Genomic DNA, 27,150 nt, shown 5'->3' on the forward strand with positions numbered 1-27,150 from the left:
TGAAAAAAATGCACAAACATTAATATTTGGTATTTGGACTACAACAATAATAGTTTACCCGGTTTAACTACAGTAGTACTATTACTAGTTTAATTGTGGCAACACTTGATTTGTGTTTTTCAAATGCTGGTTAGTAGGTTTCTCGCCTCAAAGTTCATTTTTTTTTATATGGACATGAAAATATTATAAGAAATAGAGCAATTGTAATCACATACACAAGAAGAACATGGTGAAACTTGCATATTTTGATATAAAATATGATATACATATGTTTGTTGTATCTACAAATTTGATTTCAAATAGTTTTTGATTCTTATGTTTGCAAATTAGTACATTTCACTCAGTTTATTATTTAATTCTATTTTATAATTTAAAAATTTTCCTACCAAAAAAACAAATCTTCAAAAATTTATGAAATTTTTTAAAAATTATGAAATTTATAATCCCAATACCATCAGTTTCTTTTTAATATCTAATTTTTTTATAAATATTATTTAGTTTTACATTTTGTATTTACGTACCTAACAAATTTTTCTCTTAATTTTATAGACTTTGATTTAATGTATTTCAACCAAAGAAATAGATAATAGGTTAAACTACACAAAAATATTTAGGAATAATACAACTACTTGATTTAATATTCAACCATAATGTTTAAAACATGATATACGTTTAAAACGTGATGCACAAAATAAAATGAAATAACATAGTTGTACCAGTATTCGAGTTGTACCGGTTTGTACATAGTTGTACTAGTTTTTGAGTTGTACCAGTTTGTACATAGTTATATTTTGACAGTGAAATCGAAAAAATTAGTTGTACGACATAAAATTTGAACTTACCTCAGTTGTACCACTTCTTTATGTGTACATGTCTTTGCCCCAATAAAATGAAATCATAAATTTTGTTAAAATACATTTCATGTATGTTTTCCAAAAATTATGTGGATAAAGAAGTTAACAAACCTTAAAAGTATAAGGTAGATCATGCAAACTTATGTGATTGTGTTAGATTTGCAAAAAAAAAAACCCCATGAAATATCATAAGGAACCTTTATAAATACTTTACAATTTAGCCACTTTATTGATTTTTTTCATATGACACACTCGAAGGAATATTTAAATTCTAGAACCTGAATAGTTGTACTAGTTATATCAGTATCACTAGTCTGGTAAATAAGAAATAGTTGTACCATTTATACCAGTCGAACATATATTGTGTGATATATAGTTTTTCCATGATGAATGATGAAGCACTGGATATATTGACATTTAATATGTCAAAGTCCGTTGATCTATTCAATAATACTTAGAACAATAATGTTCAGCAATTTCTCCACGCTTAATGATGGCAACAATTGCATGCACACAAGTTTTGAGAACCTGCATAGTTATACTAGTTTTTGAGTTGTACCAATTTGTTTAACTACAATTAACTAAAACCATCTTCTTTTCTTTTGGTCAAACCGTGCGACATTTATATATATAAAGTATGCATCTCTCTCACTACGCTAACCTAGCCGCACCACTTTGGTCAAGGGTGACTAGAATGGTTTTGTTGTTGTACTTCTCTTCCTTCCTCTCTTTCTTCTTGATCACATTTTTTTATTTTCTTTTGTTTCTCCTTTTTTCTTCTTCTTACATAATTATAATATGTTAGTACATGGAGGAAGAGCCGACTTGGAGCTGCCGCATCTTATCACCACGGTCACTGTTCTTCAGTATCGGAGAGCCATGCCATCAAACCGGACTGGAGTTGTCATACATCACCGTAGGAGGAGTCGTGCCATCGGAAGCCATCATTGATGCTCTTGCTGGTGATATACAATGAAGAGAAGTTTTGACGGTAACCGTTGGAGCCTCGGAGGAGTTGTGCCATCTGAAGTCATCATTAATGCTCTCCTTTGTGAATGATATACAATGAAGTCGAGCAGTTTTAACGTGGAGAGAAGTACAAACCAGAGCTTTCACTGCCGACCACCAACATGCACCACCGGACGTGCATCTCATGCCACCGGAGAAGTAGTTACATTACTGGAGCCAATAGTCGAAAATTCGATAACCGTTAAGGAATAAACAAAACGCATCAATGGAGAGAGTCAAAGTGAATGATGTGGTCCATATAGATTAAAATAGGAGGTAATAGATTATTTTTTAGGCTTTTGGTCCGTATCATATTAATGTCCAATTGTGGGTCATTTTAGATTTTTTTGACCCCTTGTGGTCCATTTTAGGATTTGATCCGTTTCTTAGCCTTAAGTGTTGAATCCGCAACATGAGGCTTGCGAGGAGCTAACAAATAGAGAAGACTTGACCTTGGTCTCTGTTTCATGTGGCAAACTGAGAACTCTCGCGGCGTCTCTCTTCATCTCCTTCAACACGTTCAGAAGCTCCTGAGGAATCTCAGAGCTGTTGACAAGTCTATCAATGGCGTCCAAGCGGTTTTGATCGTTCTTCTCAACGTTCTGTATCAGAGAAGTTGCGGCTTTCTGAGGCTTGTCAAGAGCTAACAAACCGAGCGGAGACTTGACCTTGGTCGCAGACGTATCATAGCGTGTGACATCTCCTTAGACTTGAAGCCGTGGCGGAATAAAACAACGCAATTAGAAGTTCTTTGAATCAATTTGTCGAACAAGACGTGAGGAGATTCGAGATCAAGAACTATCGTGGTATCTCCTTTATGTTCTTTGCTCTGAAAACGAACGAGGCCTCTCTTCATCCCGTCCAACACGTTGAGAAGCTTTTGAGGAACATTTGAGCTTTTGACATGTCTATCAATGGCGTCCAAGCTGAGACACAACCAACGCAGTTGCGGTTTACACGTTGTCGATCTCTGGTCTCCACGGATGGCGATGAATCGAGACACAGACACCGGTGATTGACTCATCATCGCCGCTCTTGCGGAAATCAAACTGAATGTATCGAGGCTGAATCATGGTAGCCGAGATCGAGATCGAGTCGTATCGCCGAGTTCATGGAGTTCAAGGCTTTGTTTTCTTCGTTTGCCAGAAGTGACCAGTCGTGGCTTCGCCGAAATACGCCGAGGACCAATTTGGATCTGATCTCGAAATATGTAGATCCATATTGGGCCCAACACACAACAAAAATGTCAAGTGGGCTTACTTTTGAGTCAACTCGGTCCATGGTCCTGGTGGACTCGCAAGAAAACGGTGTACGCCGAGATTGATGTTAGAAGCTCTCGGCGATGCATTGCAGGGACACGGACGACGAAGACGATGAACTCGGTTGGTCAATTAGGCGAAGATGATGATGAGAAAGCTGATTCCTTTAAAATAGAGACCACCATGGTTCGCCGGATAACCAACTTAAGTCTTCGTAGATCTAGATTCTCCCAAGTTTGATATGCTTCAAAGATAGTTATCCTTGTCCCCTTCCTTCTAGGGCCAACTGTTTGATCCGAAAATGGTGTTTATGCTTGTGATGTTTGTTGGAATCATACAATAAAGAATTTAAGGATAATGATTAGATTTTTGAGCCTTAGGAAAAATCTTGAAAGAATCAAATGAAAAATGAACATCAAAAAAAATTTATTGATCAAATAATCCATAAACCCTCTGTAGGAAATGTTCTAGGTATAAAATGGAGAAGAGAAGATCCCATGATAAAGAGATGTATCTCTTTATTTATAGAAAAATATGTCTAGAGTTTCCTAACAAAATGAGCCTAATTCATTGTCTTAATGGGCCTCGAGGGAGGATGTAAATCCAGCCCTCCCGAACAACTATGTTATTAAACCAATTATAGAAGAGGTCATAGCCAAGATATGGAACAAAGAATCCCCTAATGATTCAGTATTAGGTTTAGTCGTTTTATAGAGAAATACCCTCCGTATCAAGCGTCAAATGCTCACAAAGTGTTTATAGAGTTTCTCTTTTGCGTTTATGACAGTAAAACTAGGTCCCTCTTCATACAGTTCGTTAAGCAGAAAGAATATTATGGTAACTTGTATAGCAAGCTGCAACAGTAAGTGTGGACTTTGTTGTTCAAAAGATTCTTCAACAAGAGATTTGGCTTTACAAAGTAACTCATAATCATTGTACACAAATGTTTCGACAAATAACACTTTTATATATGGCATGTTAAAAGTTGGCGTAGAGAAGGTTCAAGATGAAACCTATTCTGATACCATGAAAGTTTGAATGTAAATCCTTGATCTCATTAAGCTTACTTACAAGAGATATATACATGAGGTTATTACACGAGATATTGATTTCCCTATATTATCGTAACTACATTGACTAAGTACAACAGAATAAGAATAAGAATATTGGAATATTCATTTTTTTAGTAAGGACTTTGTTGTTCAAAAGATTCTTCGACAAGATATTTGGCTTTACAAAGTAACTCGTAAGCATTGTACACAAATATTTCGACAAATAACAATTTTACTAGGTAGTCTTGCCTAGGGTTAAATAACTTTTTTTTTTGTATCGGGAAAAGGTTTAAATTTTATGTTTAAATTTTTTTTGTTTTTGTATATTCAAGATATACAAAAAATTTAAACCTTAATTTTTTTTGTATATTTAGGGCCGCGAAAAACATAATATAGCAATAAATATTAAATAGTTTACCTAAACACTAAAATGCGATTTCCTAAAATGTAGACATGCTGATAGTTTTTACATATTCTAAAGTTATTACTGATTGATTTACATTTATTAACCATATTGTTTGGGGAAGTTTACTAAAATGACACAAATTAACTGTATTATTACTAGAATGACTCATATTTTTTAAAGATTTATTAGAATATTTTTGTGGTCGAAATTGTCTTTGTCCATAGTTATAACACAAAAAAATATTACCAAAATACCCTTAACATTTGATCGTCCGCAGATTTATTTTCAAAAAAATATATCTCTCGAATAACAAGTCTGTTTATAAAATCTGTATAGAAAAAAATCTATCATTAAAGTGGTACCAGACTTTCTTCGAAACGTCAGATTTGTTTCCACGGCAGAGTTAATAGTTCGATTTGAATAGAAAACATATTTTTAGAAATATATCTGTCGAATGAGGTAGCAGATTTATTAAAAATGGTAAATTTTTGTGTTCAACTTATTTGCTTATGCACAGATTTATTTTATTGTGTTCGACTTATTTTCTTACGGCAGAGTTATATATCTGACTTAAAATTGTTGGTAGACTTTTTGTTTAAACGGTGACAGACTTTTAAAATTTATGTTGTGGTAGATTTACTGAGGGAAATCTAGGTTTATATAAACCAAACTTAATTTAATGTTCAGTTTCGATCCGGTTTATATTAATTTCAAAACTGGTTTATTGTTAGATTAATTAAGATCAGAATTAGATAAGGTGTTGGTAATTTCCGTCATCTTTTTCATCCATTTTTTATTTATTATCAAGTTGTTTCATTTCATGGTGGTTTAACCACTTGTTGAAATCCTCGTAATCAAAATAAGTTCAATGCCAAGTCGTAAGTGCCTCTTTGTCGAATATCTCTTTGAGAAAAAGGAAGTTATATCACATATGATATAGAAAAAAGCTTCGACGTTATAAAATATAGAAATCAATAAATTACACATTATTTCAAGAGTCATGTTGGACACATCACCTGGCCGGTTCACACACAAATACACAATTTGGCTTCACAAGAATAAGACTCAAACTTGAGAACTCAGATCAAATATAATGTTCTGGTCATCTTTACCTTTCCCCACAAAGATGATTAATATTTGTTTAAGCTCATACTAAATGAAATCATTTTTTTTTTTTGACAGAAAAAAAAATGAGATCATTAAAAATGTTTTGACAACATATTACACAGCACGAAGCAAGCAAAACAATCAGGCAATCATAAAGCTTATTTATTAATCATAGAAAAGTTGAACCAATACAAAAAAGAATTCATTACGAACTTATAACAAAAGTTTTCAAATATGAGGAACGACTCTTTTCCCGTCAAATCACTTGAGCATAAAGAAAGAGGAGCAGCACTCAAGAGAGACTTGGCTGATGAAACTAAAGCAACACCTACGCCGTTCTCGATCTTAAGAGTATTTCTTGTACACAGCTCTCTCTCCGCAGCTCAGTGATGTAAAGCTAGAAGCTTTGAGCATTCCCTATCAACACAAACACAGAATAAAAGATATAAGTGCACCATCCCCAATATCAGCAAGAAAGTGAACTATATTCTCCATCTAGAGCAAGAGCACAACAACAACTTAAACTAAAGTTCCAATATAAACGTACGAAAAAATCAAAACTTTACAGAAAAATATCAACTCACATCAGGGTCAGATATCGAAACTTTGATAAAGGAATACGTATTGAGTCAGAGTTCATTTGACTTGTTCAACGCTTATTTTGCTTTCATCAGCTCCACCACCAGGAAGAATCTTCATTGTCTTCTCAAGCTGAAACCTTTGGTCCACCCAGCTTCAAGAAATATCTTCTAACGCCTCTCATTCTCTTTCAACAGATTTGAAGTCGAAGGTTAGATGAAATTAAAATTTCTACATGCAATCAACTAATCTACAATAACAACAACATAGATTAAAGACTCACAGATTAGAGTACGTTGCAACTGAAGCCAGAAGTGAGTGAAGTGAAATCGATTCGGGTTTGTCGAGAAACAGAGAGACAAAAGGTGAGTTCAAGTGGAGGATGTAGGAGACAGAGTCGAGTTATGGTAGGGTGATGGAGACGAAGCCGATTGTGACGGAGAAATGACCGTCGAAGATGGAGGTGAAGGACACGAGGAGGAGGGCGTTTGGTGGAGAAACCCTACAAAAGTAAAGTGTTTCTCTTTTTTCATTTCTTAAAATTAAAGTGTATTTCTTTTTAAAAAAATTATGGTTTAATTATTAGTAATGGTAAAATCGTAAATTTACATGTTTCAAGAGTTATTCTAGTTATTTCAAAATTATATGAGTTATTTTAGTCATTTCATGATTAATTAGAGTTATTTTGAATAATTTCGCTATTGTCTGGAAGGAAGTCACAATATATATAGTTCTTTAATACATTTTTGAAGATGTATAAGATTTAGAATATATTTTATTTACGTCGACTTCGGAAAGCTTATATATGCCAAATAATTAAAGGAAATACTTATCGATCACTTAAAATTTGTTTTTAAATTAATAATAGTATCTAGAAAAAAAATTGGTTTGATAAAAATGAAGACATTGTTGTAAAACTTAGAATTTAGAACTGTAAGTTTCTGTGTATTTCATTAACCATAAGTGTTCTCGTTATATAGGGGTTACAAGATAGATAAAAGAAAAGACATAATATGAAAAATATACAAATACAAGGAAAAGAAAAAAAGGGTTTCCTTTTCTCCTAACTCGTCTATCTCTCTCATCTTCTGTTCACGCGGCCGTCTCTCTCTCTAGGGTACACTATCTCTAGGTGTTGGGCCGGTTATGGGCATCCACCAATTGATTTATAACACTCCCTCTTGGATGCAATAACCATACAGGGATTAAAATACGCTTAATGTTGCCTCATTAAAACCTTATCAGTAAAACCGAGTGGGACAAAACCATGATGAAGGAAAAAGAGTACAACACGCACCACTCCCCCTGATGTGAACCTCAGGGGAAGTCCTTCAGCCTACGCATCCCAATCTGATGCGTGAGCTTCCTGAACGTGCAGGTAGGAAGTGCTTTGGTGAATAGGTCTGCTGAATTGTCACTGAATCGTACTTGAACGACCTGGACCTAACCGGCTATCTAAAGCTCGTGAGTGAAGAAGAACTTAGGCAATATGTGCTTCGTCCTATCACCTTTTATGTAATCATCCTTGAGCTGAGCAATGCACACAACATTATCCTCATACATCACGGTTCGCTCTTTGTTCTCGGCCATCCCGCAATCAGCTCGGACGTGTTGGGTCATCGACCTCAACCAAACACACTCGCGGCTGGCCTCATGTATGGCCAATATTTCCGAATGATTAGATGATGTGGCCGCGATGGTTTGTTTCATGGAATGCCATGATATGGCCGTACCTCCATGTGTAAAGACATATCATGTCTGTGATCGAGCTTGATGTGGATCTGATAGATAACCTCATGATCAGACATGATCTAAACATATACAAGAGATTCATGGCAAAAACACATGTCCAGCCTAGTATAGCTTGCCTATTACATCAAGGCGCCAATGGTACTTGGGTTAAGAACTTTTCCGGACCAAGGACATATCCCTTGTCCTTCTTAGGATCAAAGGATCCGTGTCTAATTCAAAAAATCCTCACGACCATGTCCTTCTTGAGACTTGCAATACGTTTGTGTCCGGACCAAAGTACCTTATGGGACAACACAATGGGCGAGCATTTAGTCCATGTTTAAAATTTGGTTGAATACCTTACTATAAGCCCTTTGATGCAAAAAGATTCCATCTTTTAAGATGTTTTAATTTTATTCCCAAACAAAACCTTGTTTGTCCCAAATTCTCATTTCAATCTCTTTTTTTAGATAATCGTTTGGGAAATCTCTCTAGAGGATATTAACATACACATATATATTTTAGTTCTCGAGAACCTGTTGTATTTGACAACTCAATATCTTCTGGGATTTATATATATATTCATTATCCAGTGGACCATATAAGTAGGCGGTTTCTACATCTTTTAACCGCAAATCTATTTTCCTTTCTCATGACCAGACTTATTAGGAATCTAAATGTTTGTTATATCCACCACAGGGGAGTATATCTCTTCATAATTGATTCCTGGTCTTTGTGTGAATCCTTGTGCATATGGCCATGCCTTATATCTTGCTATCTCGCCATATTTCATTTCTTTTACAAAGACTCATTTGTCCAACTGGTTTTACATCTAGAGGTGTCCGAAATGTGGGACCAAAACCTCTCTTTTCTTAATTAATTCCACGTCCCCTTTTCTTTTTATTTGATTTGTTGAGTGCATTCATGTATGGACGTGGGTTCATGATCCTCGTTTATATTCATAATTTCAAGTGCTACTAAAATCATCTTATGTCGACATTCTTTATGTATTCCATAATGTTCCAGACATGATATAATCGATTCAGATTTTATTATTATCAAGGACCTTTATTACCTTGCATCTTGGCGTCACAAGCTACATTGTTTGGTTCCTTAAATGTTTAGCCGGCCGGTCTTATCTCTATGTCTAGGATGGTTTCCTTAGTAACCTCGGATTTGGATCTGTTTATCATTATCTACACCTTTCTTTTGTTTCCGAGGATTCTAAATTTTTTTGGAACTTATTGGTCTATCTTGTATAAACTCTGTAGCAACTTGACTGTGTCTCTCTTGGACATCATTTTCGTTGGTGCTTTACAAGCTGGTTTATATATGACTTAGTCATTTCTCCAGGTCAGCAAATGTGTCTGGCATTTGATTAGTTAGCTTTGTAAATGTATAATCTTTGGACGTCTATTTCACATTCTTTAGTCCGAGGATCTTGCCAAGACAATGATGGTCGATGCCATTTTGTTTCTTTTACCAGCTTATTATTTTCTCCCCCTAATGTTGGATAGTCGGATTCATTAAACTTGCAATTCGTGCTCTTGGCCACTAAATAGATCACCCATATTTGGCTCAAGGTACTTCATTATCATGGGAGATTCATATCCAACATATATCCCCATCCTCCTTTTGAGGTACCATCTTAGTTTTCTGTGGTGGAGCAATGGACACATCTAAATGTCTTTAATGATGGAATATGTCTGGCTCTTGACCCGTTATCTAATCGATATGGGGAATATCTATGACCACTAAATGGCCTGATGCTTTTAACTTAGATTCATGTAAAATTCGTATGTCCCCAAGCTTTAGATTTGGAGTTTTGACCTTATAAGTAATGGCCTATGCGGTTTATAAAAGGATTCGGCCAAGCCGTTTATAGTATGGACATGTGCCACGGATTTGTCACACACTGCCCCCTCATGGACATACTATAATTATTACCTAATGAGTTTCCCTTGTGAGATTCTATGGGATAACTCTTTCTTTCTTTCAATGTGTGCCCATTTTGCATCATGTTTGAACCAGGATGGCTAATCCGGTTATGCCATAGAGTGAAAAGTTCGCAGGCATTTGCCTCTATCATACTGACCTTTGCATAGTATAGACCAGTAGAGAATGCATGTATAGTCTCGGCCATTTTTTCTATGATCTTGAGTGAATTCTAAAAGGAAATCTTTATTTCCTTTGCCCATTATTTCAATATGGAAACCATTCTTATGTCTTTTAAACTCAATGGGCTTCTATGGGTGAGTATAAATCATTAGATCTCTTTAGTCTGACAGTAGCCTTTCATGGGAATGGCTATACCCGCAACTATATTTCTTATCTCTTTGGGCGATGTAAAGGAATTCTTTATTCCCTATGCCCATGGTTTCAATTTTGAAACCATTTATCCATTATTTAAGAATGAAGAAATTTTAGGTGATTTATTATTATAGATTTTATTATACTGATTTCAGATTTTCAGAGATAGGACTTTTAAAATAAAAACGTTCATTCATATAATAAATTCAAATAAGTCATAAAGACAAAGAAATCATAAAATCAAAACAAGACATCGAAATCAACTTATTCTTTTAGACAATTAGAAGTCTCATATTCCATAAGATCTTGTGGGCTTCAGGATTCTTCCCTTTCAAAATTCTCTTGGTACACATCAACTAGATGCTTGGGAGTCCTATAATTCTTAGCCCAATGATTACTTATTCCACACTTATGGCACACTGATCTGGTCAAGTGTTGTGGTTTAGAAACACCACAGATTCTGCCTCGACCACGGCCTGAATGAAATTGATATCCACGACCTCTTCCATAGCTATTCCCGCGGCCATGTAAGTTGTATTGGCCGCGACCATGTCCTCTCCATCCACCACGGCAATGGCCGTGTGGTTTATCATGATGTACATGGTTAGATTCATTCATAGCTTCTTCGGCTGCATGTGCTTCAGGTAATGGTGTGGATCCTGGAGGTCTCATCTCACTGTTTCTCATCAGTAACTCATTGTTTTGCTCAGCACGCAACAAACATGGAATCAGATCTTCATAACTCTTGAAGCCTTTTTCACGGTACTGGTTTCCTAACACCATATTATTTGTGTGGAAGGTGGACAATGTCTTTTCCAACATATCCTCATCCGTGATCTCCTTACCACACAGCTTCAATGTAGAAAATTTTTTGAACATTTCTGAGTTATATTCATCCACCAACTTGAAGTCTTGGATCCTGAGACTCATCCAATCATATCTAGCCTTTGGCAATAACACAAACCTTTGGTGATCATATCTTTGTTTTAACTTGTTCCAAAGGTTTAGAGGATTCTCAATAGTTATGTACTGATCTTTGAGACTCTCTATAAGATGTTGGCGAATTTAATTAATATTGCCTTGTATCGATTTTTCTTACTTGCATTATTGTCTTTGGCAATACATTCACCGAGGCCCTTGGATTTCAATACAAACTTAGTATCAAGCACCCATTGCAAGTAATTATCTCGTGAGAGATTTAGGGCAACAAAATCCAAGTTGTTGATTTTCGACATCTGAAAACAATTATTAATACTCTTAGAAAATTTTTATAGCTTTATAATAATAGTTTATGTCACACGGACCAGAAAAAAAAATTCTAAGAAGTATCATATGCAAACAAAATGATCAGGTTATAATGCATTATTGGTCTCACGACCAAACGAGATGATTTACTTATCCTAGTAATATTGATGCAAGCCACACGGCTACAGGATGATTATAAGCAATAAAATCAATCCTAACAATTTTCTAAGTGATCATCATGGATGCAAGACAAATCACACAGCTAATGGCATGAACAATCTTAATCGGTTTCTATATGATCATAATGCAACCAGTTTTAAACACCTTAGCAATCAGGTTTCTAAGTGATTATGAAAGCATGAAATCTCAAACAATTAATTTAATTCAAACAATCAAATTTCAGTATGTTATCCTAGCAATCGGTTTCTAGGTGATTCATATTCAGAAACAATTCAATCACAAACAATCAGATTCGGGTTTAATTAATTAAACAATCATGATCAGGTTCGGATTTTAAAACAGTAAGCAATTAATCAATTCTAGCAACAATCCTAATCAGATCAATCAATCAAATTCGGATTATATCAAGCAAGCAATCTATCAATAGTTTTCGAATTAGGGTTTTAGGATTTTCGAAAATTTGATCTTAGATCAAAGGAATTTGATTTGAGATTCAAAACCATTAAGGCTTTGATTTTAATTGATCAATGGATCAATCTCGTTTTAGGTTTGGGGATTGAACTTATAGAGCTTCGATTTACTCATCTAGGATTTGATCTATTATCCTATGGCTTTTACTTAGATATTAGGGCTTAGGGTTTCTTTCTTTACAACCAATCCAAATTCGATTATATGTTCTTAGAATTCGAAATACCTTTAGGTTTGTAGATTGTTGAAACCGGACCACCAAGAGAATGAACCTTGAGCTGGGCAGGAATGCGAGTTGGACACGAGCTGTCCTGGACGCGAACGGATTGAGGTTGGAGATGCGAGCAGCTGATCGTCGAACGGGAGCTGTTGCAGTCGGGATTGCGAGCGGTTCTGATGCGAACGGGAAGCTTTGCTGTCTTGAACGCGAGCTGTCCTAGATCAAGACGGAGCTGAGTTTGTCTAGGATCACGAACGCCTTGGGGCTGGAGCTGATCAGATGGATACGAGCTGGAACAGACGCGTGGACAGATTAAGGTTCGTCGGGTTCGGATTAGGGTTCCAAAGCAAATCGGCGCGCACTGTATCTGTGCGTGAGGGCGCGTCGGTGATCAGATCGACAAGCGGTTTTGTACTGACTGATTTGTCTCGGCAAGGGCTTCGATTTGATATCTTGATCGTTTTCTGGGTCCTCGCGGTTTGGGAGAACGGCCTCTTTGAAGTTCTGAGGTAGATTCCTCTTCGTTTAGGGTTTTAGGGTTTTAGCGATTTGGTTTTTGGCTCAGGGTGTTAGAGGCTGTCGTGCTGATAACGTGTTGTAAAACTTAGGATTTAGAACTATAAGTTTCTGTGTATTTCATTAATCATAAGTGTTCCCTTTATATAGGGGTTACAAGATAGATAAAAGGAAAGACATAATATGGAAAGTGTACAAATACAAGGAAAAGAAAAAGAGTTTCCTTTTCTCCTAAACCGTCTCTCTCTCCTCTTTTCTTCACGCGGCCGTCTCTCTCTCTAGGGTTGGCCGACACTCCCTCTAGGTGTTGGGCCGGTTAAGGACCGGGCCGGTTATGGACATCCACCAATTGATTTATAATAGACATACAATTTTGATAAAAATAAACACATACTGAGGTTAGTATCGAATCTCTTATATTATTATGTACAACAACAATGAGACAATGATTATACTATCTATAAACCATGAGATTTAAAAGCACTAACATTAATTTTTATATGCATTCTACGTAGAGGATGATTAGAAGGGAGGTCTGATCGTCAGTGCTTACATGCAGCTAATGTCAGTTTAAGTTGTGAATGCAAAAGAGAATGTAAAAGAGAGGCAGATACGATAGCACTCGTGGAGTTGTAAAACAATTGTCTTGGTGCTTTACACACAAAGTATAAACTTTCATGTATAAGCTTATGTAGTTATTCAACGTGGGTCCATAAACACGTATGAAAAATGTAACCACGCGGTGGTGGGCTAGTGGTCTTGAGGGAGCAACATCCCCAATATAGACTCGGCTTCGAAACCCTTTGTGGCTATCCAGGCTATCGTTAAATCGCAGGAATACATGGAGTGACGTTGGCCTCGTGGGACTAGTCGGTTGACCTCGGTCGCCGGATCTCCATGGTTATAAAAAAATATAAAAAAAAAGTAGGTGACAATATGGGATAATCAATGGCAAATATATAATTAATTATTCTAGGGATGTATGTCAAAGTTGTATTTTGATTAAGAATGATTTTGAAACTGCCACATGACAACATAAAGACTTTAAGAAGATGACACCTAAAGAAATCTAAAATATAATTAATACAAAATTGAGTTTAATGGTAGTGATTTTTAATACAAAACAGGTTACATCTTTTTAAATAATTTTTAATTAATATATAAAGAATATATGGCATGTTAATGGTAGTGATTTTTCCCCCAAACCTTGTGTCCTAACTCAATATCTTTGAAACAGAGACTCTGCATCTGTTTCGGTCTCTGCTTCTTTCGGAAACAGAGACGCTGTCTGCATTGTTTTGTTCATTCTAGTCCCACGGTAATGTAATACAAAATCATATACGAAATATGAGGCACAAGAAGATATAACCATAGTAATATTCATGCATACATATAGAGATATAGATCAATTTTGACCAAAGCAATGTATATGATGGACCAATAATATTTTTCCTCTAAACTATAAAATATAGTTAACCCGACGTTGGTGGTCGAGTGGCGTGAGGCGGCTCGCAATGGTCTTAAGGGCCGTGAGTTCGAACGTCCTCCTCAGATATACCCCTACGCCGGGCCATCCGGGCCCACCCTGCTACTTCCTGGGATGGAAATGACGTGGCTGATGCGGGCCTCGAGGGATGTCTGGGCCCCGGCCTGAGACCCTCGGTTAACAAAAAAAAAAAATATATATATATATAAAATATAGAACCCTAGTAAAACCTGAAAATGAACAGTTTCACTTTAGTTTTGGAATATATGAATCTCAAGTTTGTCAAAGATATAAAAAAAAAAATACTATCAGGAGAAAATATATTTAACTTGAATTCCCTGATTTATGACCCAATTATAAAGAAAATCTAAGAGGCCCAGAAAAAAAAGTGCTTAGACTTGGGCTTGGAGTGGACTCGTTTAAATGTTTCGACGATTCGGTTTAGTTTAGTCTGCAGTAAATAATTGTATAATGTACGCCGTAGATATTTTTTCAAACAAGTTACTCCCTGACCGTCGATGAATAGTAATTATGACGTGGCGTCATCGTACCCGTTCAACTTAAGAAACTAGTGACCAAAAGCAAATTCTGTTACGGATTTCAAAAATATTAAAATAAGAATATAGAGTGCGGGTCAGTTCCGACTCCCGCCGGTATAAATCATAGTCTCTCTCCCACTCTCTCCCGTTTGAAGCTCAGAGAAATGGTTAACGAGTAAGTGATCTCTCTCTCTCTCTCTATAGCTTTCTCTTTATGTATCTGAAATGCTGAATCTCTCTTCTCATTTGATTTTTCTTCTCCGATGAATCTTCCGTTTAACAGAGCGGAAGAAGCGAACATGCAGCTCGTTGCAGGAGGAGAAATCAATGATGGTGTGATTGAAACGCCTAACAACTGTGAGCATGAAAACGATTCACTCTCTCAATGTAGTTGTGATGTGATGTTCATACTCGCTTCTTCTAAACGTTTCGTACAAATATTCATGTTTATGTTTGAGATGGAGTATCTGCTCGTTTCAGTATCTAGACTCCGTTCCTACTGAGTGTACTGTGATCAGATCTAGAATCTCTACTCCGCAAACGATTCACACCTTCATATTTCGCCTCTGTTCTTAGGATCTTCCATTTCTGCTCGCTTGCTTCATCGAAGTTTCTCCTGAATGCTTCATTCCAATCGTTATGTTTATGTTTGGCATGAGATCTCTGCTTGATTGTGGTATCTAGACGTCGTTCCTGCTGAATTTGTTAGTTACGGATCAGATCGTGGTCGTTTATCTGAAATCGATTTATACTTTCTTGTGATGTTAAAATTTCTCCTGAATGTTTCGTTTAAGTCTATGTTTATGTATGGGATGGATTCTCTGCTTGATTTTAGTATCTACAGGTCTTACGGATCATACTCTAGAATGTTACTCTGAAACGCTTTCCTATTTCGCATGATGTTCTTAAGGATCTTCGGTTTACCGTCGCTTCTTCAAGTTTATTCTGACGTTTCTTTCGAAACTTCATGCTTAAGTTTGGAATGTGTAGTTATAATGATGCTCAATTTCGCCTGTGTAGTCTTACAGATCAGATCTAGACTTTGTTACTCTGAAATCGATTTAAAATTTGCCTGTATGTTCCTAAGATCTTCAATTTAAAGTCGCTTGTTTATGTGTTTCTTCTGGCGTTTTGTTCGAATATATCTTATGGTTTGTGATTGGGTTATTTCTTATGAACGTTTGTTTAATTAGTCTAATTGTGCATTATTTTATTGTTTTAGTGGCTGCGATCACTAATCATCAAGCGAGTAGCAGTAACACTATGGTATGATATACAGACGCACTTACTTGTTTTGAGATCTTTTTTTTTGTTTCTACAATATCATATAGCATTTGTTTTTGTATATGTTAAAAGAGAAGAAGAGGAGGAAGGATTAGAAAGAAGAATCTCAGTGAGGAGGAATTGATTGAGAGAAAGAGACATGTCAAAATGGTACGTGTGCTCCTGATTTGTTTAGTGAAACTAAATATTGAACTTTTACTTATTACAATCTTCTTATGTTGCAACATTCAGGTGAGTAATCTCAGGAAAACAGAAATGACAACTGAAAGGAAACAACTACTCTCAACCTATCTCAAGAAAAAGAAGAGGATTGAGAGATTGACAATCTCAATCCAGCTAAACACAGACAGGAAAGGCAAACCCACATCCTTCTTCAATGTACGCAAGTGGGAGAGGGAGAAGGCTGCTTCTGAGAGTATTGTCCATCACATCGAAGTTAACAATATCAAGAAGAAGAAGAAGAAGAAGAAGACACCAACCCACATCTACTTCGAGTAGAAGAAGAGAGCAACTTCAATTCAGTTTTTCTAAGAGAAAAAGACAAAAATAGCACTAAATCAAGTTTATGTTCCCAAACTAGCACTCAAGGTCAAAAGTCACGAAAATAGCACTTAATGTTTTATCAAAAGTCACAAACTTAGGGTTTAGAGTTAAAGGGTGGGGTTTAGAATTTAGGGTTTAGGGTTTAGGGTTTAGAATTTAGGATTTAGGGTTTAGATTTTAGGGTTTAGGGTTTATGGTTTAGGGTTTAGGGTTTAGAGTTTAGGGTTTAGGGTTTAGAGTTGAGAAATGAGGTTTTGGGGATTAGATTTCAAATTTTGAAAAATAAAAAAATTAAAATTTTCAAAGGATAAACTTAGAAATGTGCTATTTTGGTCATTTTAGTTTTTGAGTGCTATTTTTGTGATATAAACTTAGAAATGTGCTATTTTGGAGATTTGCCTTTTTTCTAATTCATGTTTCAGTATATTGGACTTAAATGTTTCTTCCTTCTCTGCTGATTTCCTTTACATATGTCGCTTATATTCGATATTAACATTTGCTAAGTAGTTTGTCCAATTCATAAGAAAAGAATTTAATGTCTATATCTTTCTTGGCTAAGTTTCGTATTGTTTTTCATAGCCTTGGAGATATTTAGTTGACTCTTGACAAAGTTCATCGCCTCTTCCTTAGAACCACACTATCTCCGCATCTTTTCATATCAAAAGCAAAAACAAATTGAAACCCCAAGAGATGTTAGGGAAAAAGAAGATACCAGATTGTTGTATGCCAAACCAAACCTAAATGCTTACTTCTATGTCTCTTGAGCTCATATTGAGTGATATCATATGGGAAAGGACAAAGCTGTTTCACTCTACATATAACAACCTTCTTCCTCGCGTCATCAAGCTTGTAAAGATGCAAAACCAAGAGTGATGCCGATTTGGCTCCAGCAAGACTCATCAGTCATCATATAAAATGGACAAAGTTGCATACTTTTTCAGAGCAGATTATCAGATGCCTTTCCAGATCAGACTAACCGTTATGATCCTTGATTAATCTCTTATATATAGACTTGATATTAATATTCTTATAAGTACATACAGATTTTTTAGAAGCACCACGTACTTCAACACCTGTCCAAAAACGTAGTTACTTACTAGGGCTGGGCAAATAAACCGAACCCGAAAATCCGAACCGAACCCGATCCGATAAAACTGAATCCGAACCCGACATAAATACCGAATGGATCATGTTTTTTGGTATTTTGGGTTATGGGTATTATCCGAACCGAACCCGGACCTAAATGGATATCCGATAGAACCCGAAACATTTAAAATCATAAAAAGAACTTCTACCAAATATGATCTTAATTCTTAATATGTATCCAAAATACTTTAAGATATTATTGAACTTCTAAAATAATTATCTGTTACACGAAGGTTGATGGTGGAATGTGGCGGTTGAAGCCTGAAGTTTTTAGATTTTGGTTTTGTTTTCATTGAATAATGTTTCTCATTTCATGAGAACTTAGTTTTTGTTTTATGATTTCTTTTATCTGGTTTTTTTTCTATCACTAACTATGTTTATCTTTCGCTTGATTTTGAATGATCACGTTTGATGTTTTTTTCTTTTTTTTGAATCGATTTTAGTTATGTTTTGGCTATTAAAATATGTACAAATCATGTATTTTAAATCCGAAGAACCGATTTCATTTATGTTTTAGTTACAAAATAGGTTCAAATCATGTATTTTTAAATCGAAGAACCGATTGGGACCCGAACCCGAAAGTACAATGGGTTATACCGGTTTTTTGAAGATTTACTAACCCGATCCGAACCCGATAGAACCCGAACCGGTCCCGAACCGAACTTTTATATAACCCGAATGGGGTTGATTTTGATAAACCCGGAAAACCAAAACCCGAATGGATAAAACCGAAACCCGATTGGGACCCCGAATGCCCATGCCTATTACTTACTTAAACATGCAGGTCATAACAAAAATAATAATAATTAAAACAACAAAAAATCTTGATCATTTGACCAATTGCCCTGCCACAGCTTTTACTAAGAGCATGATTAACACTAGAACCCCATTTGGAATTTTTTTTTTTTTTTTTTGTCTGATTTAAAAAAAAAAAAATTAAAAACAAATCAATCGCGGTCCGCCACGTGTCAATGGAGCCCGCAAACAGTACAACAACCCAAGCAAAATCGGCTCTTATCCGACGATTTCTGAAACTGGTTTTTAACAATTTGTGGGTCCCCCCTTAAGAAACTCCTAAACCCCCCTCCAAACATGTCAGATGATCTTAAAAAAAGAAAAAATTAATATTATATAAATGTATTTATTTTTTATTTTTCTTTATAGAATAGAACCAATTAATATATGACACATATATATGTCAGAACTAGAAACTTTTCTTAAATTGCTTATTATGCGATTTAATGACATTATTTTCAAAATAAAAAATTTGAAGAACTAAGAAACATAGTCAACAAAAATCATAAAACACAATGGTGATACCATTACAACTTATACAATCGACAATGTTTCGTAGAAAAAACCCTCAAAATAGGAAACTACAAAGACTAATCTTGACGTGAACTAGTTAGCAGAGTACAAAATATGACGCCTATCTTGTTTTTAGTTTTGTTTCGACATAATTTTGCCATGAACTACGTTTGTTTGTATGAGGTTAACTGTGAAGACATGTCCGATCACCAGTCCACAAGACACATTAGGTCGATACCTGTTGTGGCTGCTATATCCAGTTCATTATTGTGGCTTCTAGTTAAGACAAAGATCCGTCTGGTTGTTGCTTATGTACGGCTGTAACTACCGTCACCTGGATTAAATTCACGCTGGCAAAGACTATTTACAATGTTTGGGTTCTAGGCAAAAGCTGAAACCACCTTTTTTCGAACAAAAATAAACATTAACATGTTTTCTGTGTATGTGTATCAGTGCATATATTTATATATGATTATTCGAAAACTTAGTATATGATTATATTTACTATGATATATTATTCTTTATTTAATTTTTATTTTTGATTTGTAGAGTACTTCTTGGTGCAAATATGTTATATTGTCTTTTTTACACAAGTTTTGAAAATAGGAAACCGATATACATAGAAGGAAAAATTAGGTCTTTCTCGGTTGTAGCTTGCTTTCTCGCTCCACCTCCCTTCTTATACTATTAAGAGATTTTTGATTTGTAGAGTTAATTAATCACAAGTAGCTATGCATTGGAGAAGCCTTCCGGGGGATTTGGTAGAGGATATACTCTCTAGGGTTTCTGCTATACCTTTGGTACGACTCCGAGAAACATCGAAACAATGGAACGCTAAATTGAAAAGTGGGAGCTTCGCTAAGATGCACGCTGCTCATGCACCAAAGGAGGAGTCTCTGATGATCACGTTGATTGATCATAGGGTTTGCTTAGTAAAGATCAACCTCCATGATCCATCTGTTAAGGTTGCACCTCATGCATTATACCTGAAAGATCCTCTTTCTGATTCTTCCAAAGAAGTCGACATACGTAACGTTTTTCACTGCGATGGCTTATTGTTATGCACCACAAAGGACAAGAGACTCGTGGTTTGGAATCCATGTTCAGGGGAAACCAAGTGGGTTAAACCTAGAGACAGCTACAAGAAAACCGACTACTGTGCTCTCGGTTACGACAACAAATCCTCCAGCAAGCAATACAAAATCTTGAGGTTGGATCGTCAAGATAGACCAAATAAGAACGTGTACGAGATTTATGACTTCAACTCTAATTCGTGGCGTGTTCTTGGTGTGGCTACTGATTGGTTTTTAGCAAAATATCGTCGTGGCATATCTGTGAAGGGAAATACTTATTGGGTTGCTACTCAAGCAGCAGAGAAGCCATACCATGATTTCATACTAAGCTTTGATTTTTCAACCGAGATGTTCCAAAATCTGTCTCTTCCTCATCCTTTTCCGTATGGTATATCGTCTTTATCAGTGGTGAGAGAAGAGCAACTTTGTCTCTTAGGTGCTAAACGTCACATGCTTTATATGGATGATGGTGCAAGTTTTTCAGATTTACAAGTATGGGTGATAACTAGTACTGGATCATGGAACAAGTTCCTAGCATTGTATAATACAACTAGTGATACGTTTTCTAAGGGGATGAGTTTTTTGGCAGACGAGCAGAACCAAGTTGTAGTGTTTTTAAACACCAAAAACATTTTACACGTTATGCGACAAAATAAACACTCACTAGAGAAACATCTTGGTGGAAAATCCTCTGTTCTTCTGAATTATGTACCAAGTTTGGCTCAAATTCAAGAAGCTACACTTCCTGGAGGACGCAAAAGGAAAGCACCAAGCACGTGAAGGGTATTTGTGACACGAATCTATCCAATTGTCTTTTTTTTCCTTGTGTGTGTGTTTTTCTAAATGAATTTAAGGTTTAAGATTAAGAGCAATATTGCAACTAACATTATATAAAAGCTTTTGCGTAGACTTTGTAATTAGTAAGTTTCTTTTAAGAGATAGAGGTACAATGCCACGAGTTAAAGAAAGAAAACGATGATTTCAAGACCGTTAACCAAGTTATAGTGAACAAAAACATCAATAACGAAGAGAGACCGGGCAAAACCTGCAGATGATGTAAACCGGATTGATCCAATCAAATATAAATCTATTTACTTATATAAAAGTTGGCAGGAGATGAAGATTCGCCTGACTAAAAACACGTCCATTTTTAGGGGTAATATTGGATAGACATATATTTATAGATAAGAGTGATCCAGTGTTAAAGAAAATCATTCGTACATATTTATGGTTATCTTGAGTTATACGATCTTTTCCAAAGTTCTCTTGTAATGCATATGTAAACTCTTGTATACGTTTAATGAAAATCATCAATTCATAAGTTTTACAAGAGTCTTGTTGTTGGCTTCTCTAATACGAGCCTATTTACCATTTGTCAAGCAGAATTCTTATGGTAACTTGTATAGCACGCTGCAATAGTAAGTCTTAACATTTTGGCCGATTTTATTTTTCCACAAGAGTTTTGGCTTTACAAAAGTCACTCATGACAAATTGTTCTACAAAATTTCCCTAAGCCTTATGTTTCACTCAGGATCTTCAAACAGAGACTCTGCAACTGTTTTGTTTTCTGTTTCTCCTCTAGTTGTCTCCTCTATTTCTTTCCATAAACAGAGACTCTGCATCTTCTTCTAATTCCCAAACAATACTTAATCAAATTTATAAATGAAAATATACGCACATAATCAATTTAAGTATTAATTACTTGACTCATGAATACACAGATGGAAGTATAGTTCATCCAAGTATCATATCTTAGAGGAGAAAATTGATGGATACTTTTAACTGATAGTAGTAATTTCCTGTCTCTCATTTGAACCAGAAGGGTTTCATTTTGACCAATTATATTTTTAAAGAGAAATATAACCTCCGTTCCAAGAAACATAGTCAACATAAACCATATAACAAAATGGTGATACCATGACAACTTATAAAACCGGCAATGTTTCTTAGAAAAAACCAACAAAAATAAAATATGAAACTACAAAGACTAATACTTGACGTGAACAAGATAAACGTGCACCCATGATGTGTTTAGGTTTGTTTCGACATAATTTGCCATGAACTACATTTGTTTATGCGAAGACACGTCCAATCACTATCCATTTCATTATTGTGGGTCTTCTCCTGCTTCTAGTGACGACAAAGATACCATTACAAAAACAAAGAATGCATTGTGTTATATGGTTTATGCTGACTGTCTATGTTTCTTAGTTATCAGTCTAACAAAATCTTGAAAATCATGTTTTACATTAAATAACATTTATAACCATCAGTCCATGTATCTCCGAATGAGTATGTATATATGTTTGTGATTTAGTATTATAGATGCATTGTTGGTTTTTGTAAGATACAGAGGAGATAAACACGGGAGAAACAGAGAAGAAAACAGAGTCTCTGTTTTAAAAACCCTGAATCAAACAGGAGGTTTAGGAAAAAAGAAAAAGGCTATGTTTTGGCAATGGATATGATTAATCAGAACTTATATCTTTGAGATATGTTTCTTAGGATTGACATCTTTATTCAATTCTGGAAGAAATGTATTATACTTTTCTTTCTGTCTAACTAAAATTATATATGCTTACATAACATCACGTTTTAAAACATGTTCTTGTATATCGAAAAAAAACTACATAAGCAAGACGTAGTAATAGTATAAAGAGTTATCTTGTCATGCATGAAAAGACCCAAAAAGAGAGAAAATATCTAGTATAAAGAGTCATCTTGTCATGCATGAAAAGACCCAAAAATGCTCAACCATTTCAACTAACATAGTCAACATAAACCATATAACAAAATGGTGATACCATGACAACTTAAAAAACCAGCAATGTTTCTTACAAAAAAACCCACATAATATGAAAAGTACAAAGACTAATACTTGACGTGAACAATATAAACATGCACCTATGATGTTGTTAGGTTTGTTTCAACATAATTTTGCCATGAACTACATTAGTTTATATGAAGTGAACTGTGAAGACACGTCCAAACACTATCCAGTTCATTATTGTGGCTCTTCTAGTCACGACAAATATACCATTACAAAGAAACAAACAATGCATTTTGTTATATGGTTTATGTTGACCAGTGCCGTCCCTATTAATTTGGTGGCTTAAAGCAAATTAACATAACGTGGCCTTAAAAATTTTAGTAACAAATAATTATATATCAGAATGATTTTTTTTTTGTAACTGAATAGTATTAGAGCTATATATTATGTAATATTTAAAATATGTTTTCAACGATGAATCAATATTTAGCAAGATAATAATATTTTAATTTAAATATAGTAGGAAAAATATAATTATGGCAGTTAAAGTTATAAAGCTATAGTAATTTAAGCAGTAGTATAATAAAAAAAGATTAAGAATTTAATTTAAAATAAATGAAACATATGATATATAAAATTATTAAGGAATGAAAATAATCTAAGAGAGTCATACTGTTTTTTTTGTCAACAACATAATAATTTTGTTAAGCAATCCCCTAGACTATATTTGCGAAGTGATTTTGCCACATGTCCTATTTACAATTAATTTCACAAAACAAATATGACATGCCTACTGAAATTGATGACATGACTTCCAGAAAAATATGACATGGATAATTTCATTTAATGTTGATTTATGTTTTTGGCAAACTTATTAGAATATGGTAATAATTCATATATTACATTTAATATTGATATTTCTTTTTGGTAATTTTTTTTTAAATATGGTAATAGCTCATACATCATCTATAAAATAAATATATTCATATATAACATTTCAAATTTTGAAATATTATTATTTTGTATAATTATACAATTTGTATTACTAAAGCTTTCAAAAATCCCCCAGACTATATTTGCGAAGTGATTTTGCCACATGTTCTCTCTACAATCAATTTCACAAAACAAATATGACATGGCTTCCGGAAAAATATGACATGGATAATTTCATTTAATGTTGATTTATATTTTTGGCAAACTTATTAGAATATGATAATAATTCATATATTATATTTAATATTGATATTTCTTTTTGGTAATCTTTTTTTAAAAATTTGGTAATAGTTCATACATCATCTATAAAATAAATATATTCATATATAACATTTTAAATTTTGAAATATTATTATTTTTGTATAATTATACAATTTGTATTACTAAAGCTTTCAAATTTTTTTATCATTTTTATTAGTTTTATACAAATTGATTTAATATATATCAAATATATATCAAATATTAGTAAGAAAATAGTAAAATCTATAATATTTAATAAAATTTATTTTTAAATATAAGTTAGATTTAAAAAATTCTTTACTGCACACCTAGTATATTATATGACAACTGACAGAAAAAGTAGTGAAAAGATGCGTATGTGTTTTTAAAAAAGTGCATGATAGGAGTTGAACTCTCGTATGTCACGAGTATTATTAGCAAACAATATGAAACCACTACACTAAAAGATCACTAAAGCGTGGCCTCTAAAACTATTTATTTGATTGTGGTCTAAAGCATATGCTTGATGAGCCTTAGAGCATGATTAACCCGGAGTTCTTAGAGTGAGATTCTTAGCGGAAGTTAAGAAACTGTTTTTTAACTTTTAACTAAAAAAACTAAGAACCGGTTCTTAAATAAGGACTTTAAGAACCGGTTATTAGCTTTTTTAGTTAAAAGTTAAGAAACAGTTTCTTAACTTCTGATAAGAACTCCACTATAAAAACCCCATGTTAATCATGGTCTTATGCAAGGGACGGGCCTGATGTTGACTGTCTATGTTTCTTAGTTATCAGTCTTTAACAAAATCTAGAAAATCATGTTATACATTAGATCCCATTTATAGCCATCAGTCCAGGTATCGCCGAATAAGTATGTGTATATGTTTGTGATTTAGTATTATAGACGCATTATTGCATTTTTTGTAAGATACAGAGGAGATAAACAGGGGAGAAACAGAGTCTCTGTTTTAAAACCCTGAATCAAACAGGAGGTTTGGGAAAAAAAAAATGAAAAAGGCTATGTTTTAGAAATGAATATGATGAATCATATGAATCAGAACTTACATCTTTGAGATATATTTCTTAGGATTGACATCTTTATTCAATTCTGGAAGAAATGTATTATATTTTTCTTTCTGCCCGACTAAAACTACATATGCTTACATAACATCGCGTATTAAAACAGTTTTTTTTCTTTTTTAACATTTTCTTGTATATCGGAAAAACTAGATAAGCAAGACCTGTGTTTCAAAAAAAAAAAAGATAAGCAAGACCTAGTATAAAGAGTCATCTTGTCATGCATGAAAAGACCCAACAAGAGAGAAAAACATCTAAACTGGATAGATTAGTGTCATCTTAGTAGTATAAAGAGTCATCTTAGTCAAAGATGTTAATATCTCAACATAATAATCATTATGTCAGTTGCACTGTTATCTTAAACCTTAAATTCACTTTTTTTTTAAATACACAAGGAAAAGATACACAACTGGATATATTAGTGAGACAAGTACAAGTCAGGTACTTGGTGCTTTCCTTTTGCGTCCTCCAGGAAGTGTAGCATGTTGGATGTGTGTCAAACTTTGTACATAATTCAGAAGAAGTGAGGAATTTCCACCAAGATGATTCGCTAAGATGTTTTTGTTTTGTCGCATAACGTGTAACATGTTGTTGGTGTTTAAAAACACTACAACTTTGTTCTGCTCATCTGCTAAAAAACTCATCCCTTTAGAAGACGAATATCTCCTTGTGTTATACACTAGTGCTTGGGACTTGTTCCATGATCCACTACTAGTTATCACCCATACTTGTAAACATGATAAAGGTATGCCCCCATCCCAAAAATATATGTCAAGGTCAGCACCTAAGAGACAAAGTTGCTCTTCTCTCACCACTGATAAAGCCGATATACCATACCGAAGAGGATAAGGAAGAGACAGACTTTGAAACATCTCTGTTGAAAAATCAAAGCTAAGTATGAAATCATGGTTTGGCTTTTCTACTGCTTGAGTAGCAACCCAATAAGTATTTCCCTTCACAGATATGCCATGACGATATTTTGCTAAAAACAATCAGTTGCCACACCAAGAACACGCCACGAATTAGTGGTGAAGTCACAAACCTCGTACACGTTGTTGAGGGGGAGATCTGTGCGATCCATTCTCAAAATTTTGTATTGCTTGCTGGAGGATTTGTTGTCGTAACCAAGAGCATAGTAGTCGCTTTTCTTGTAGGTGTTGGAATAAGCTTAACAATAGCTTAAGACACAAGCTATCCTAATCCTATTGAGATATGGTTTTGTAATAGGATTAGAAAATAAGGAAAAATTGTTATACTAATTAATAGGATTAGGAGTTATCTAGCCTTATAAGTAGAGATGCTTATGTTGTTGCATCTCGTGTGAGTTGAGAGAGTGATTTTGTGATTGAAACTTGTGAGTTTGATTGATTAATAACGTTTCGTCGTTAAACGTTTGTCGTAACGCATATATCCTCGCTTATTCATCGTAACATAGCGAGAAAATGATTTCGTCGTAAAAACGAAGCAAAGCTTTTCGTCATAAAGAACACGTAAAGCTTCCACGTAAGGACGCCGCTAAGTTTCCTCGTAAATACCTCGAAACGAGTTACTCATAAAACACACGTTAAAAACTCGAAAATATATCCTCGTAAATTTCACGTAAATACCTTGAGAGTTTTCCACACTTATACGTTTCCACGTCATTTCCTTGTAAATTATTCCTCGTAAAGAACTCGTTAAACTTCCACGTAAAGAAGTCGCAACATTAGCTACGAATTTACTTCGTTTCATTATTTTACAGAAATATAAAAATATTATTAAAAAATAATTTAAAAAAT

General features: G+C 34.6%; 2 protein-coding genes and 1 long non-coding RNA gene across 3 annotated transcripts; 2 read left to right on the forward strand and 1 right to left on the reverse strand.

The window, feature by feature from the left end:
* Nucleotides 1–5,829: 5,829 nt before the first annotated feature.
* Nucleotides 5,830–7,035, reverse strand: LOC106378710. The gene is made up of 3 exons (XR_007317937.1): nt 6,549–7,035; nt 6,271–6,452; nt 5,830–6,103 (listed from the first exon to the last, which is right to left on the reverse strand). It is a non-coding gene; the product is annotated as an uncharacterized LOC106378710 (long non-coding RNA).
* An 8,134-nt stretch (nt 7,036–15,169) lies between these two features.
* LOC111212530 lies at nt 15,170–16,867 on the forward strand. The gene is made up of 4 exons (XM_022714088.2): nt 15,170–15,317; nt 16,183–16,226; nt 16,317–16,394; nt 16,476–16,867. Exons 1-4 carry the CDS (start codon nt 15,224–15,226, stop codon nt 16,740–16,742), a joined length of 483 nt encoding a protein of 160 aa, XP_022569809.2. The 5' UTR covers nt 15,170–15,223; the 3' UTR covers nt 16,743–16,867.
* Nucleotides 16,868–18,715: 1,848 nt separating this feature from the next.
* On the forward strand, nt 18,716–22,714 carry LOC111212529 (putative F-box protein At3g23260). Its single transcript, XM_048744365.1, has one exon. The coding sequence runs from the start codon at nt 19,973–19,975 to the stop codon at nt 21,092–21,094; it is 1,122 nt and encodes a 373-aa protein (XP_048600322.1). The 5' UTR covers nt 18,716–19,972; the 3' UTR covers nt 21,095–22,714.
* Nucleotides 22,715–27,150: the final 4,436 nt, after the last annotated feature.

Source organism: Brassica napus, chromosome C1, assembly GCF_020379485.1.
Source record: "Brassica napus cultivar Da-Ae chromosome C1, Da-Ae, whole genome shotgun sequence".
Lineage (NCBI taxonomy): Eukaryota > Viridiplantae > Streptophyta > Magnoliopsida > Brassicales > Brassicaceae > Brassica > Brassica napus.